The following is a 17412-nucleotide window of genomic DNA, read 5'->3' on the forward strand; positions in this document are numbered from 1 at the left end:
AGTGGGCTCACAGTCTAAAAGAGTGGGCTCACAGTCTAAAAGCTCACTCTCTGGACCCCGAAGAGATGCCCAGCCGTACCATGCCCGTGCCCCTCCGGACAGAGGTTGCCCTTCTCCTTCCCCCCCGCCCTTCCGGAGCCGGAGAAGCAGCGTGGCTCAGTGGAAAGAATACGGGCTTTGGAGTCAGAGGTCGTGGGTTCTAATCCCGGCTCTGCCACTTTGGTCTGCTCTGTGACCCTGGACAAGTCACTTCACTTCTCCGTGCCTCAGTTCCCTCATCTGTAAAATGGGGATTAAGACTGTGAGCCCCACGTGGGACAATCTGATCACCTTGTGTCCCCCCAGCGCTTAGAACAGTGCTTGGCACATTGTAAGCGCTTAACAAATACCATCATTGTTATTCTGGGAACAGGGGGTCGAGTGCCCATGGAGTGCCCACGGAGGTCCGTCCCGGCCGGGTCGCCGCTGGACCATTTCTATCGATCCTATCGATGCCTGACTACCTATTTTTTAATATTTTTTATCGCCTGTCTCCCCCTCCCTCCTTCTAGACTGTTGTTGGGTAGGGACTGTCCCTGTCTGTGGCCGAATTGTACTTTCCAAGCGCTTAGTACAGTGCTCTGCACACAGTTAAACCCTCAGTCAATACGATACAAGGACTGAATTGGACGAACTGCTTTGCACATAGTAAGCGCTTAACAAATACCACCATTATCATTAAAAAGCAGCGTGCCTTAGGCGGAAAGAGCCCGGGCTTGGGAGCCAGACGTCGTGGGCTCTAATCCCGGCTCCGCCACTTGTCAGCTATGTGGGTCTCAGTTCCCTCATCTGTAAAATGGGGATGAAGTCTGTGAGCCCTAGTTGGGACACCCTGATGACCTTGGATCTCCCCCGTGCTTAGAACAGTGCTTGGCACACAGTAGGCGCTTAATAATAATAATAATAATAATAATAATAATGGCATTTGTTAAGCGCTATGTGCCAATCATTGTTCTAAGTCCTGGACTGTTCTAAGCGCTGGACAAGTGTCATTATTATTATTATCATCATCATTATTATTATAATCATCATTATTATTATTATGGCATTTGTTAAGTGCTTACAATGTGCAAAGCACTGCTCTAAGCGCTGGACTGTTCTAAAGCGCTGGGCAAATGCCATTATTATTATCACCATTATTATTATAATTATTATTATATTCATTCAATCGTATTTATTGAGCGCTTACTGTGTGCAGAGCACTGTCCTAAGCGCTTGGGAAGTCCAAGTCGGCACGAGATAGGGACGGTCCCGACCCCACAACGGGCTCCCAGTCTAGAAGGGGGGAAGACAGACAGCAAAACAAAACATATAGACGGGTGACAATTATCATCATCATTATTATTATTCTAATCATTACTACTATAATGGCATTTGTTAAGCGCTCACTACGCGTTCTAAGCGCCGGACCGTTCTAAACTTATTATCATGATGATGATAATGAGAAGCATCATGATGATGAGAAGCAGCGTGGCTCCGCGGAAAGAGCCCGGGCTTTGGAGTCAGAGGTCATGGGTTCAAATCCCGGCTACGGCAACTGTCAGCTGTGTGACTTTGGGCAAGTCACTTAACTTCTCAGTGCCGCAGTGACCTCATCTGTAAAATGGGGATAATACTAGTAATAATGGTATTTGTTAAGCGCTTACTATGTGCCAAGCAGTGTTCTAAGCGCTGGGGGAATACAAGGTGATCAGGCTGTCTCACGGGGAGGCTCACAGTCTTAATGCCCATTTTCCAGATGAGGGAACTGAGGCCCAGCCCCACAGCACCTGTATATATGGTTGTACATATTTATTACTCTATTCATTTATTTATTTATTTTACTTGTACATTTCTATCCTATTTATTTTATTTTGTTGGTATGTTTGGTTCTGTTCTCTGTCTCCCCCTTTTAGACTGTGAGCCCACTGTTGGGTAGGGACTGTCTCTATGTGTTGCCAATTTATACTTCCCAAGCGCTTAGTACAGTGCTCTGCACATAGTAAGCGCTCAATAAATACGATTGATTGATTGATTGATTGGTTGAAGGGGGATGAAAACTGTGAGCCCACCCGTGGGACAACCTGATCACTTTGTAACCTCCCCGGAGTTTAGAACAGTGCTTTGCACGTAGTAAGCGCTTCACTTTGTAACCTCCCCAGAGCTTAGAACAGTGCTTTGCACGTAGTAAGCGCTTCACTTTGTAACCTCCCCAGAGCTTAGAACAGTGCTTTGCACGTAGTAAGCGCTTAGCAAATACTATGATGCTGCTGCTGCTGATTCTAAGGTTATTATCATTGCTCACCTTGAAGGCGACGGGCAGAGTCTTGTTGCAGCGCCAGTGGGAGGGCAGGACGGAGCAGAGGAAGTTGGGGCTGTCGGTCCTGACCAGCTCTCCCGGGTGGTCGGCCAGTACGTCCACCATGGAGCGCCCCTCGGGCCGGGCCCTGCCCAGCGGTCCGGCGGAGGCGGCGGCCTGCGTACTGAGCGCCCCGCTGTTCTCGCCCATCTTTCCGGCGCCGGGGAAGGCCGCGGAGGGAGGTGTGAAGCGCCGGCTGGTGTTGGGATCTACGGGAATGCGCATCCCAACAGCGGGAGGGGTTAGAGGGCCCGGCCGGGGGGAACCAGGGGATGGGGCCTCGGGACTGGGGGAGACACCCCCGGCCGAAGGGGAGGGGGCTGCAAAGTGTCCGGGCCCCGGCCGGGCCTGGTCCTCCGAGGGTCTTCCCCCCGGCTCCCCACCCCCGGGCCTCGAGGCCTAGCGCGGCGGCCCGGCTCCCCGGCTGGGAGGATGCCTTTAACTCTTTATTATGACGATGTTGGCTTTTGGGGATTTTTTTTTAATTTTTTTTTTGGGTGAGGGAGGGAGGGAGGGCTGAGGGGTTGGGCTTGGGCTCTGCGGCCGTTTTGAAGCCTCCCTCCGAGCCCCGCGGGACACGTGGCCAACAACTTCCCCGCCCCTCCCGCAACGCCCCCGCTCGCCCCGGCTTGCTGCGCGGAGAACGACCCCCGGGGGTCCCCGGGAGGGGGAAGGAAGGGCCGAGGTTGGTGCCCAGGGGGGCGACGGGGGGCCGGGAACCGGGCGAGGACCCGGGAAGGACCGGCTGTTGGGGGTGGGGGGCAATCGGTGCCACCAACGGGGCACCCGGGGGGAGGGGGCTAGCACCCGGGCAAGTCACTTCTCTGGGCCTCAGTTCCCTCATCCGGAAAATGGGGATGAAGATTGAGCCCCCTTCTAGACTGTGAGACCACTGTTGGGTAGGGACCGTCTCTATACGTTGCCAACTTGGACTTCCCAAGCGCTTAGTACAGTGCTCTGCACACAGTAAGCGCTCAATAAATACGATTGAATGAATGAATGAAAAGCCCCCTCCTTCCTCTCCCCCTCCTCCCCCCCCTTACCTCCTTCCCCTCCCCACAGCACCTGTATATATGTTTGTACATATCTAGTACTCTATTTTACTTGTGCATATCTACTATTCTATTTATTTTATTTTGTTAATATGTTTTATTTTGTTGTCTGTCTCCCTCCTCCCCCGCCTTACCTCCTTCCCCTCCCCACAGCACCTGTATATATGTTTGTACATATCTAGCACTATATTTATTTTACCTGTGCATATTTACTATTCTATTTATTTTATTTTGTTAATATGTTTTATTTTGTTGTCTGTCTCCCTCCTCCCCCGCCTTACCTCCTTCCCCTCCCCACAGCACCTGTATATATGTTTGTACATATCTATTACTCTATTTACTTGTGCATATTTACTATTCTATTTATTTTATTTTGTTAATATGTTTTGTTTTGTTGTCTGTCTCCCTCTTCCTCCGCCTTACCTCCTTCCCCTCCCCACAGCACCTGTATATATGTTTGTACATATCTATTACTCTATTTATTTTACTTGTACATATTTACTATTCTCTTTATTTTATTTTGTTAATATGTTTTGTTTTGTTGTCTGTCTCCCCCTTCTAGACTGTGAGCCCGCTGTCGGGTAGGGACCGTTTCTATTTTCCCAAGCGCTTAGTACAGTGCTCTGCACACAGTAAGCGCTCAATAAATACGATTGAATGAATGAACGGGGGACAGGGACTGCATCCAACCCGATTTGCCTGTATCACTTCAGCGTTTAAAACAGTGCTTGGCACATAGTAAGCGCTTAACAAATACCGTTATTATTATTATTCTCTGGGCCTCAGTTCCCTCATCTGTAAAATGGGGATGAAGACTGTGAGCCCCACGTGAGACAATCTGATCATCTTGTATTCCCCCCCCCCCAGCGCTTAGAATAGTGCTTGGCACATAGTAAGCGCTTAACAAATACCGTTATTATTATTCTTCTCTGGGCCTCAGTTCCCTCATCTGTAAAATGGGCATGAAGACTGTGAGCCCCACGTGGGGCAACCTGATCATCTTGTATCCCCCCCATTGCTTAGAACAGTGCTTGGCACATAGTAAGCGCTTAACAAATGCCATTATTATTATTATTATCTGTAAAATGGGCATGAAGACTGTGAGCCCCACGTGGGGCAATCTGATCATCTTGTATCCCCCCCATTGCTTAGAACAGTGCTTGGCACATAGTAAGCGCTTAACAAATGCCATTATTATTATTATTATCTGTAAAATGGGGATGAAGACTGTGAGCCCCACGTGGGACAACCTGAGTACCTTGTATCTTCCCCAGCGCTTAGCACAATGCTTGGTACATAGTAAGCGCTTAACAAATGTCATTATTATTATTATTATTATTATTATTATTATTATTATTATTATTATTATTGTTATTATCTGTAAAATGGGGATGAAGACTGTGAACCCCACGTGGGACAGCCTGATCACCTTGCATCCCCCCAGCGCTTAGAACAGTGCTTGGCACATTGTAAGCGCTTAACAAATGCCATCATCATCATTATTATTATTATTATTATCTGTAAAATGAGGATGAAGACTGTGAGCCCCACGTGGGACAACCTGATTACCTTGTATCCCCCCCACTGCTTAGAACAGTGCTTGGCACATAGTAAGCGCTTAACAAATACCATCATCAGCATCACACACACACACACACACACACACACACACAATGCGGGGGGCGGGGCGCACCCGTGCTCTCCCTCGGGGGAGGGGGAGGCTTCCGTGGGTTGCCGCGAAGGGCGCCCAAAAAGTCCTCTTGGCGTCTAGTAGGGTTCTTTTTTTTGTGGTGGGGCGCAGGGGGTGTGGCATTGCTATTGTATAGAAATATTCGTTTTTGAACCGGTTCAATTGGAAGGCCTCACCTCCCTGAACACCCACTTCTGGTTTTGTTGGTTTTTTTCCCCCCCAAAGGAGCGCTTAGAACAGTGGTTGGCACATAGTAGGCGCTTAACAAATGCCGTTATTATTATTATTAGGTGGGCGCCGACTCTCCCGTCCCCGAGTCTGGGTCTGCCCAAGGGAAAGTCACGGCCTCAGTGATCAGGTGGGGAGGGGGACGGGAGGCCGAACCTCTGAAAAGCGAAAACCTTTCCTCCTTCGGATCCGAGATTCCCGTCGCGGGTCAGTGTTATTCCCAAAACCACACGTTTGTGGGGTGTGTGTGATGAGTGTGTGATGTGTGTATGTGTGTCTGTTGCGGGGTGTGGGGACTGTCTAGACTGTGAGCCCGTTGTTGGGTTGGGACCGTCTCGTATGTTAACGATTTGTACTTCCCAAGCGCTTAGTGCAGTGCTCTGCACCCAATAAGCGCTCAATAAATACCATTAATGAATGAATGAACGCACCCACACCAGCAAAGATGCGTTGAGCTGTGTAGACAAGCAACCTGGGTAATTTGGAATAAAAGATTCTTTCCCCCCTACAACCCCAGTTTCATCAGGGAGGGCTGGAGGAGGGAGTGTTATTGACTTTACTTCTTATTTACTTCTTATTAAATTATTATTATTAAATTAAAGTTATTTACTTTATTCTGGGGCCTAAGTTTCCCGGATCACCGTCTCTGCCACTCCCTAGGAGCGCAATGTCCTCAATTCCGTTTCTCTCCCAATTTCACCCGCTTCGAGAAGCCCCGGGGGCGGGAAGGAAACCGAAGGCCCGAAGCCCCTGGGGGTGAAGGGTCAGTTTTTGGAGAAAGGGAAAGGATACTTTCTCCCCCCCAGCCCACCTCCACCCGGAGGCCTTCCCCTCTTGCCCCCCGGACGGTATTCGGCCGCAAGGACCGGAGCCACGCACATCAAATGAACTCCACTAGCTCCCCCTTCTATTAAGCAGCCGGGAGACCTGCCGTCCCTCTGATCTTCCCAACCCTGGAAGACCTGGGAATCCGGAGCCTCGGGATAGTCGCCCTGGACTATATTTTTTGTAATCCCCGAGAAAGGGTCCGCTCGAGGGAATCGCTCTCTCCAACCGGGTCGACACGCACAAAGTCGAGGTGAAAGCAGAATCTATTCAGGAAAAACCGTTTCGACCCGGTGCTTTTCCTGGTTTTCCCGGAAAGTTTTCCCGAACTGCTGGTGGAGACCAAGGCCTGCTCCTTAAGACGCCCCCTCCTTCCCGGGTCAGACGCTTTGTGTGTTTGTGTGTGTGTGTTTGTATGTTTGTTGAGCCGATTTACCGTTGAGGCTATTTCCCTGTAGGAGATTTTTCCAATCCGTCTTCTCCCTGAGCGTCCCCTTCGTCCCCTTCCCCAAATCGGAGACGAGATAAAAATACGGGAAAGGGGTCGAATGGAGAACCCGTCCATTTAGGAGCAGGACGCGGAGTGGGTTTTCTCCTTTCCCTCCGCCCCGCCCACATAATAATAATAATTGTGATATTTGTTAAGCGCTTACTATGTGCCGGGCACTGTACTAAACGCTGGGGTCGTTACGACCACATTGGATCGGACTTAGTCCCTGTCCCACCGTCTTCATCCCCATTCTACAGATGAGGGAACTGAGGCCCAGAGAAGCGGAAACGACTCGCCCAAAGGCCACACAAAAGACAAGTGGAGGAGGTGGGATTAGAACCCATGACCCGACTCCCAAGCTCAGGCTACTACACCATGCTAGTTCCACCGATCATCCGATTCCTGGGCATCGGAGGCAAAAAAAAGGAATGGGCAGGGACCACAGCCCCGGAGGGGCAAGCGACGGTTACTTTCGGGGCCCGTTGGGTTTCGTTGGGATGAAATCTCAAATTTCCCAGTGATTTGCGTGGTCGCGGGTTTGGAAACTGCAGGGGAACGGGAATCCGGGCGGGAAAGCTGCTTAGCAGCAAGCGTTAATTAATATTGGCTCCCACCAGCCTGCCAATGAAAATAAATAATGATTATGAATCACCACCGATACCCGCTCCTCCCTTAAGAACGGGTTGTCGCTTTAGGGAGTCGCGAAATGAACGAAAAAAGAGAGGCAGCGTCGTTTAGTGGAAAGGGAACGGCCTTGGGAGTCAGAGGACGTGGGTTCCAATCCCGCCTCCGCCCCTTGTCTGCTGGTTGACCTTGGACAAACCACTTTTAATTTCTTTGGTGCCTCAGTTCCCTCATCTGGAAAATGGGGATGAAGACTGTGAGCCCCACGTGGGACAACCTGATTACCTTGTATCTCCCCCGGCGCTCGGAACAGTGCTTGGCACATAGTAAGCGCTGAATAAATATCATAGTTATTATTATTACTAGTGAGTCAAAGGAGTGCGTAAACTCCCGAAGGAAAGAGGTTTCTCCTGATGTCCAGAACCCGGTCATTAGGAGGGTAAGGGAATAATAATTATTATATTATTATTGTTATTATTGTATATGGTATTCGTTAAGCGCTTACTATGTGTCAAGCACTGTTCTAAGCGCTGGGGTAGATACATCTGTAAAATGGGGATGAAGACTGTGAGCCCCACGTGGGACAACCTGATGACCTTGTATCTCGCCCAGCGCTTAGAACAGTGCTTGGCACATAGAGAAGCAGCGTGGTTCAGTGGAAGGAGTACGGGTTTTGGAGTCAGAGGGCATGGGTTCAAATCCCGACTCCACCACTTAAAAGTTGTGTGACTTTGGGCAAGTCACTTAACTTCTTTGGGCCTCAGTTCCCTCACCTGTAAAATGAGGATAAAGACTGTGAGCCCCAAGTGGGACAACCTGATCACCTTATAACCTCGCCAGCGCTTAGAAGAGTGCTTTGCACATAGTAAGCGCTTAATAAATGCCGTTATTATTATCATCGTAAGCGCTTAACAAATACTTAATAAATGCCATTATCATTTTCATCGTAAGCGCTTAACAAATACCATCATCATTATTACAAGGTAATTAGGTGGTCCTACACGGGGCTGACGGTCTTCATCCCCCATTCCCAGATATTTTGTTTTGTTGTCTGTCTCCCCCTTCTAGACTGTGAGCCCGCTGTTGGGTAGGGACCGTCTCTCTATGTTGCCAACTTGGACTTCCCAAGCGCTTAGTACAGCGCTGTGCACACAGTAAGCGCCCAATAAATACGATTGAATGAATGAATGAAAGGTAACTGAGGCACAGAGAAGTGGTTTGCCCAGAGTCACACAGCAGACGAGTGGCGGAGCAGGATTAGAACCCGGGCTGTTTTGCACCAAGGCACGCTAGCCCCCCTGTGCCACCCTGGTGCCCGGTGCCACCCTGCTGGGAGGAGCCGGGGGAAGGGAGACACCGGGCTCCCTTCTTCATTTTTATCAATCAATCGTATTTATTGAGCGCTTACTGTGTGCAGAGCACTGTACTAAGCGCTTGGGAAGTACAAGTTGGCAACATATAGTACCAGTTGGCAACATATTTCGTTTTGTCTGTTTCTTCCCTTCCTCTTGGGCCCTGCTCCTTGTCGGGCAGCGTGGGGAGGTTTGCCAGCCTCGCCCCCTCCTCTGCTCCCGACCCCCGGGAGGGGAAGGGGCTGGGGGTCGTGGGGCAGAGGAGACCTTAGTACAGTGCTCTGCACACAGTAAGCGCTCAATAAATACGATTGATGATGATGATGATGATGATGACCCCCGGGCAGACAAGGGGAGGGCCCCGAGGCCCGTGGAGGGGTGGTGGGATGGGGTGGGGGTCTGTTGGCCGGCAAAGCCCCCCAGGCCCTCATTCATTCATTCATTCATTCAATCGTATTTATTGAGCGCTTACTGCGTGCAGAGCACTGTACTAAGCGCTTGGGAAGTACAAGTTGGCAACATCTAGAGACGGCCCCTACCCAACAGTGGGCTCACAGTCTATAAGGGGGAGACAGAGAACAGAACAAAACATATGAACAAAATAAAATAAATAGAATCAATATGTACAAATAAAATAAATAGAGTAATAAATACGTACAAACATATATACAGGTGCTGTGGGGAGGGGAAAATGGCATATTTGAGAGCTTTAAATCAGTCAGTGATATTTATTGAGTGCTTACTATGTGCAGAGCACTGTACTAAGCGCTTGGGAGAGGACAGACTGTGAGACAGACAGTCTTTTAGACTGTGAGCCCAATGTTGGGTAGGGACTGTCTCTATATGTTGCCAATTTGTACTTCCCAAGCGCTTAGTACAGTGCTCTGCACATAGTAAGCGCTCAATAAATATGATTGATGATTGATTGATTGATTCCCCGCTCACCGGCCCTCGCCCCCCGGGCTGGGGGCAGCTGCCGCGCAGTTCCCAACGGGGCCGCTAGTTGGCGCCAGTGGCGCGTCCCGCCGCCGTGGGACGTATCCAACTTCATAACCAGAGAAGCAGCGTGGCTCAGTGGAAAGAGCCCGGGCTTTGGAGTCAGAGGTCTTGGGTTCAAATCCCAGTTCTGCCACTTGTCAGCTGTGTGACTTTGGGCAAGTCACTTCACTTCTCTGGGCCCCAGTTCCCTCATCTGGAAGATGGGGATGAAGACTGTGAGCCCCCCGTGGGACAACCTGATCACCTTGTAACCTCCCCAGCGCTTAGAACAGTGCTTTGCACATTGTAAGCGCTTAATAAATACCATCATCATCATCATTATTCTCTGGGCCTCAGTTCCCTCATCTGGAAAATGGGGATAATAATAATAATAATAATAATAATAATGGTGGTATTTGTTAAGCGCTTACTATGTACAAATCACTGTTCTAAGCGCTGGGGGGAACAGAAGGAGATGAGGTTGTCCCACGTGGGGCTCCCAGTCTTAATCCCCATTTTACAGATGAGGGAACTGAGGCACAGAGAAGTGAAGTGACTTGCCCAAGGTCACACAGCAGACATGTGGGGTAGGTGGGATGAAGACTGGGAGCCCCCCGTGGGACAACCTGATCACCTTGCAACCTCCCCAGCGCTTAGAACAGTGCTTTGCCACATTGTAAGCGCTTAATAAATACCATCATCATCATTATTATTCTCTGGGCCTCAGTTCCCTCATGTGTAAAATGGGGATGAAGACTGGGAGCCCCCCGTGGGACAACCTGATCACCTTGTAACCTCCCCAGCGCTTAGAACAGTGCTTTGCACATTCTAAGCGCTTAATAAATACCATCATCATCATTATTATTCTCTGGGCCTCAGTTCCCTCAGCTGTAAAATGGGGATGAAGACTGTGAGCCCCCCGTGGGACAACCTGATCACCTTGTAACCTCCCCAGCGCTTAGAACAGTGCTTTGCACATTGTAAGCGCTTAATAAATACCATCATCATCATCATTATTCTCTGGGCCTCAGTTCCCTCATCTGGAAAATGGGGATAATAATAATAATGGTGGTATTTGTTAAGCGCTTACTATGTGCAAATCACTGTTCTAAGCGCTGGGGGGAACAGAAGGAGATGAGGTTGTCCCACGTGGGGCTCCCAGTCTTAATCCCCATTTTACAGATGAGGGAACTGAGGCACAGAGAAGTGAAGTGACTTGCCCAAGGTCACACAGCAGACATGTGGGGGAGGTGGGATGAAGACTGGGAGCCCCCCGTGGGACAACCTGATCCCCTTGTAACCTCCCCAGCGCTTAGAACAGTGCTTTGCACATTGTAAGCACTTAATAAATACCATCATCATCATTATTATTCTCTGGGCCTCAGTTTCCTCATCTGGAAAATGGGGATGAAGACTGTGAGCCCCCCGTGGGACAACCTGATCACCTTGTAACCTCCCCAGCGCTTAGAACAGTGCTTTGCCACATTGTAAGCGCTTAGTAAATACCATCATCATCATTATTATTCTCTGGGCCTCAGTTCCCTCAGCTGTAAAATAGGGAGGAAGACTGTGAGCCCCCCGTGGGACAACCCGATCACCTTGTAACCTCCCCAGCGCTTAGAACAGTGCTTTGCACATTGTAAGCGCTTAATAAATACCATCATCATCATTATTATTCTCTGGGCCTCAGTTCCCTCATCTGGAAAATGGGGATAATAATAATAATAATAATGTTGGTATTTGTTAAGCGCTTACTATGTGCAAATCACTGTTCTAAGCGCTGGGGGGAACAGAAGGAGATGAGGTTGTCCCATGTGGGGCTCACAGTCTTAATCCCCATTTTACAGATGAGGGAACTGAGGCACAGAGAAGTGAAGTGACTTGCCCAAGGTCACACAGCAGACATGTGGGGGAGGTGGGATGAAGACTGGGAGCTCCCCGTGGGACAACTTAATCACCTTGTAACCTCCCCAGCGCTTAGAACAGTGCTTTGCACATTGTAAGCGCTTAATAAATACCATCATCATTATTATTATTCTCTGGGCCTCAGTTCCCTCATCTGGAAAATGGGGATGAAGACTGGGAGCCCCCCGTGGGACAACCTGATCACCTTGTAACCTCCCCAGCGCTTAGAACAGTGCTTTGCACATTGTAAGCACTTAATAAATACCATCATCATCATTATTATTCTCTGGGCCTCAGTTCCCTCATCTGGAAAATGGGGATGAAGACTGTGAGCCCCCCGTGGGACAACCTGATCACCTTGTAACCTCCCCAGCGCTTAGAACAGTGCTTTGCCACATTGTAAGCGCTTAATAAATACCATCATCATCATTATTATTCTCTGGGCCTCAGTTCCCTCATCTGGAAAATGGGGATGAAGACTGTGAGCCCCCCGTGGGACAACCTGATCACCTTGTAACCTCCCCAGCGCTTAGAACAGTGCTTTACACATAGTAAGCACTTAATAAATGCCATTATTATTATCATTATTATTAGAAGCTTTTATCCACCCTAGCGCTTAGCACAGTGCCCGGCATATAATAAACGCCTAATGGATGTCACTAAAAAAATATTCGTGAGTGGGGTTGCTCATTTCAGGCCAAGTTCCACGAGCGGGATGTTTGGTGCACTCAAGAATGAGCTCGGTACCGGAAAGGTCCTCGTGGATTGTAAGGGATCTCTCCAGTCGACCAGTGCTATTTATTGAGCGCTAATGGTGGGCAGAGCACTGTACTGAACGCTTTCGGGAGGGCAATACAACAGAGTGGGTATATGCGTTTTTTTATGGTATTTGTACAGTGCTTACTATGTGTCAATCACTGTTCTAAGAGCTGGAGAAAATACATATTAACCAGTCTCTATCCCGCATGGGAGTCACAGTCCGAATAATAATAATAATAATAATAATAATAATAATAATAATAATAATAATAATGATAATTCTGGTATTTATTGTAGTATTTGTTAAGCAATTACTATGAGCTAGGCACTGTACTAAGCGCTGGGGTGGATACAAGCAAATTGGTTTGGACAGAGTCCCTGCCTCAGGTGGGGCTTCCAATCTCAACCCCCATTTTGCAGATGAGTTAACTGAGGCACAGAGAAGTGAAGTGACTTACCCAAGGTCACACAGCAGACAAGAGGCAGAGTCGCTTACCCTGAGGGGGTCGCGGGGGGTGGCCAGGTCATTTGTATTAATGATGTGTATATATCTATAATTCTATTTATTTTTATGAATTATGTGAATATATCTATAATTATATTTATTTTTATGAATTATGTGAATATATCTATAATACTATTTATTTATAATGATGCTACAGATGCCGGTTTACTTGTTTTGATGTCCGTCTCCCCCCTTCTAGACCATGAGCCCGTTATGGGCAGTGATTGTCTCTGTTGCTGAATTGTACTTCCCAAGCGTTTAGAACAGTGCTGTGCACATAGTAAGTGCTCATGGCTCAGTGGAAAGAGCCTGGGCTTTGGAGTGAGAGGTCATGGGTTCAAATCCCAGCTCAGCCAATTGTCAGCTGTGTGACTTTGGGCAAGTCACTTAACTTCTCTGTGTCTCAGCTACCTCATCTGTAAAATGGGGATTAAGATGGTGAGTCCCCCTTGGGACAACCTGATCACCTTGTAACCTCCCCAGCACTTAGAACAGTGCTTTGCACACAGTAAGCGCTTAATAAATGCCATTATTATTAAATACGATTTAATGAAGGAATCGGTTTGGACAAAGTCCTGGTCCCACGTAATACTCACAGTCTTAATCCCCATTTTACAGATGAGAAAACCGAGGCACAGAGAAGATGGAAAGAGCATGGGCTTGGGAGTCAGCGGTCGTGGGTTCTAATGCCGACTCCATCGCTTGTCAGCTGTGTGACCCTGGGCAAACGTTTAACTTCTCTGTGCCTCAGTTACCTTATCTGTAAAATGGGGGTGAAGACTGTGAGCCCCACGTGAGACAATCTGATCACCTTGTATCTACCCCAGTGCTTAGAACAGCGCCTGGCACATAGTAAATGCATTATTATTATTATTATTATTATTATTATTATTATTATGTGGCAGAGCTGGGATTTTAGAACCCAGGGCACCTGACTCCCGGCCAGTGCTCTTTTCAGTAGGCCACGTGAGTATATGAGAATATTGTGTCTGAAGATTTTGGATTGATTATGAGAAATTTGGGGTCAACGGAGCCTCGGTTAGAATTGGTCCTCTCCTTTACATCCGCATGTCTCCTGGCTCTGCCACGTGTCTGCTGTGTGACCTTGGGCAAGTCACTTAACTTCTCTTAGCCTCAGTTCCCTCATCTGTAAAACGGGGATTAAGACTGTGAGCCCCCCTGTATATATGTATATATGTTTGTACATATTTATTACTCTATTTATTTATTTATTTATTTTATTTGTACATATCTATTCTATTTATTTTATTTTGTTAGTATGTCTGGTTTTGTTCTCTGTCTCCCCCTTTTAGACTGTGAGCCCACTGTTGGGTAGGGACTGTCTCTATATGTTGCCAATTTGTACTTCCCAAGCGCTTAGTACAGTGCTCTGCACATAGTAAGCGCTCAATAAATACGATTGATGATGATGATGATGACAACCTGATCACCTTGTATCCCCCCAGCGCTTAGAACAGTGCTTTGCACATAGTAAGCGCTTAACAAATGCCATCATTATTATTATTATTATTATCCTGGCGAGTAATGGCAAACCGGTTAGAGAAGCAGTCTGGATTCATGGCAAGAGCCTGGGCTTCGAAGTCAGAGGACGTGGGTTCTAACCCCTACTCCGCCACTTGCCTACTGTGTGACCTTGGGCGAGCCACTTTTAACTTCTCTGTGCCTCAGTTCCCTCATCTCTAAAATGGGGATAAGCCTGTGAGCCCCACGTGGGACAACCTGATTACATTGTATCCAAATATTGTATTTGGAGAAGCAGCGTGGCTCAGTGGAAAGAGCCCGGGCTTTGGAGTCACAGGTCATGGGTTCAAATCCCCGCTCCACCACTTGTCAGCTGTGTGACTTTGGGCAAGTCACTTAACTTCTCTGGGCCTCAGTTCCCTCACCTGTAAAATGGGGATGAAGACTGTGAGCCCCCCGTGGGACAACCTGATCACCTTGTTAACCTCCCCAGTGCTTAGAACAGTGCTTTGCACATAGTAAGCGCTTAATAAATGCTATTATTATTACCCAGCGCTTAGAACAGTACATTACTGCCCTGTGCCTCACTTCCCTCATCTGTAAAATGGGGATTAAGACCGTGAGCCCCATGCGGCACAGGGACTGTATACAACCCAATTTGCTTATATCCACCCCGGCGCTTATTACAGTGCCTGGCACATAGTAAGCACTTAACAAATACCACAATTATTGCTATTATTACTTGGCAAAGAGTAAGCATTTAACGAAGCAGCATGGCTCAGTGGAAAGCACCCGGGCTTTGGAGTCAGAGGTCGTGGGTTCTAATCCTGGCCCCACCATTTATCAGCTGTGTGACTTTGGGCAAGTCACTTCACGTCTCTGTGCCTCAATTCCCTCATCTGTAAAATGGGGATTAAGTCTCTGAGCCCCACATGGGACAACCTGATTACCTTGTATCTACTCCAGCGCTTTGAACAATGCTTGGCACATAGTAAGTGCAAAATAATAATAATTATTATTATGATATTTGTTGAGCACTTACTATGCTCCAGGCACCGTACTAAGTGCTGGGGTGGATAGAAGCAAATTGGATTGGACACAGTCCCTGTCCCACATGGGCTCACAGTCTTAATCCCCATTTTACAGATGAGGTAACTGAGGCACAGATACTATTATTATTATTATTATTATTCCACGGTTGGAAAACGAAGGCCCAGAGAGGCCAAACCATCACACAGCAGCGTGGCTCAGCGGAAAGAGCAAGGGCTTTGGAGTCAGAGGTCATGGGTTCAAATGCCGGCTCCGCCACTTGTCAGCTGTGTGACTTTGGGCAAGTCACTTCACTTCTCTGTGCCTCAGTAACCTCATCTGCAAAATGGGGATGAAGACTGTGAGCCCCATGTGGGCTCACATTTTAGACTGTGAGCCCACTGTTGGGTAGGGACTGTCTCTATGTGTTGCCAATTTGTACTTCCCAAGCGCTTAGTACAGTGCTCTGCACATAGTAAGCGCTCAATAAATACGATTGATTGATTGATTGATTGACAACCTGATCACCTTGCAACCTCCCCAGCGCTTAGAACAGTGCTTTGCACATAGTAAGTGCTTTTTTTATAATGGCATTTATTAAACACTTAATAAATGCCATTATTATTATTATTATTATTATTATTATTATTACAACGAATCAACTGCAGGTTCACAACTAGAACCCAGGGGTCCAACTCGGCAGCCCGGGGTCTTCCCATCCCTAAAGGGGTGGAGAAAACAGGATTTGGCCAGTGGGTTGCCAAAGCTACCCCACCTCCCACGCCTGCCCTATCTCGGGGGGATCCTGGGCGGGATCCCCGTCCGTCCTCGACCACAGACTCCTGATTGGAAACAGTTTCTATAAATACTCCCCGCCCGGTTCATTTTTCCGGAAAGTTGTTATTCTTACTTTCCTGGGTTATATTTAGCCCCTGGGGTATTTTTAAGCCTCCAGTTTAGCTCTGGCTTGCTCCAGAAAACTCTTTCGAAGTGGGCCGGGGTGTATCCCTCTGAGCCGGATGGAGTCCAGGCTATCCCCTAATAATAGTGATGGTATTTATTAAGCGCTTACTATGTGCCTAGCACTGTTCTAAGCGCTGGGGTAGATACAAGCTAATCAGGTTGTCCCACGTGGGGCTCACACTCGTCATTCTCATTTTACAGATGAGATTAACTGAGGCACAGAGAAGTGAAGTGAAATGAAGTGAAGTGACTTGCCCAGGGTCACACAGCAGACAGTGGGGGAGCCGGAATTAGAACCCACGTCTAGAAGCAATTATAATAATTATGGTATTTGTTAAGCGCTTACTGCGTGCCAGGCACTGTACTAAGCACTGGAGTGGATACAAGCAAATCGGTCCCATGTGGGGCAAACAGTCTCGCTCCCCATTTTCCAGATGGGGTCACTGAGGCACAGAGAAGTGAAGTGACTTGCCCTAGGTGACACAGCAGGTAAGCAGGGGAGCTGGGCGTTGTGGGCAGGGACTGATTCTATTTGTTGCCCAATTGTACTTTCCAAGCGGTTAGTCCAGTGCTCTGCACAAAGTAAGCACTCAATAAATACAATTGAATGAATGAATGAACTCTAAACGCTGGAGCAGATGCAAGTTAAGCAGGTTCCTGTCCCACATGGGGTTCACATCCCTAATCCCCATTTTACAGATGAGGTAACTGAGGCCCAGAGAAGTGAAGTGACTTGTCCAAGGTCACACAGCAGATGGGTGGCAGAGCCTGGATTAGAACCCATGTCCTTCTGATTCCCAGGCCCGGGTTCTATCCACTAAGCCATGATCCCCCGGCCCAGCTCCCCGGGAGCTCAGCCCCCGACCCTAAACTCTCCCGGGGGTCGCCCCCTTTTCCCAGCATCCCCCCACCCCCATTCAGGGACCTCGCCAGTACTGGACTGCCGTCGACCCCCGGCCCACATCATCCCCCTGGCCTGGACTGCCCTCCCTCCGCACATCCGTCAAGCTAACTCTCTTCCTCCCTTCAAGGCCCTATTGAGAGCTCACCTCCTCCAGGAGGCCTTCCCACACTGAGCCCCCTCTTTCCTGTCCCCCTCCTTCCCCTCTCCATCCCCCCCACCTTGCCTCCTTCCCTTTCCCACAGCACCTGT

General features: G+C 48.5%; 1 protein-coding gene across 1 annotated transcript in view; it reads right to left on the reverse strand.

The window, feature by feature from the left end:
• The window catches only part of RUNX3 (RUNX family transcription factor 3), a 114495-nt gene that overhangs the window by 44937 nt on the left and 52146 nt on the right, over positions 1 to 17412 (reverse strand). Inside the window, exon 2 of the mRNA XM_038758433.1 lies at positions 2324 to 2586. Coding sequence (XP_038614361.1) covers positions 2324 to 2586 — 263 coding nt within the window. The remainder of the gene's footprint in view (positions 1 to 2323; positions 2587 to 17412) is intronic.

This window comes from Tachyglossus aculeatus, chromosome 16, assembly GCF_015852505.1.
Source record: "Tachyglossus aculeatus isolate mTacAcu1 chromosome 16, mTacAcu1.pri, whole genome shotgun sequence".
In the NCBI taxonomy this organism is placed as follows: domain Eukaryota; kingdom Metazoa; phylum Chordata; class Mammalia; order Monotremata; family Tachyglossidae; genus Tachyglossus; species Tachyglossus aculeatus.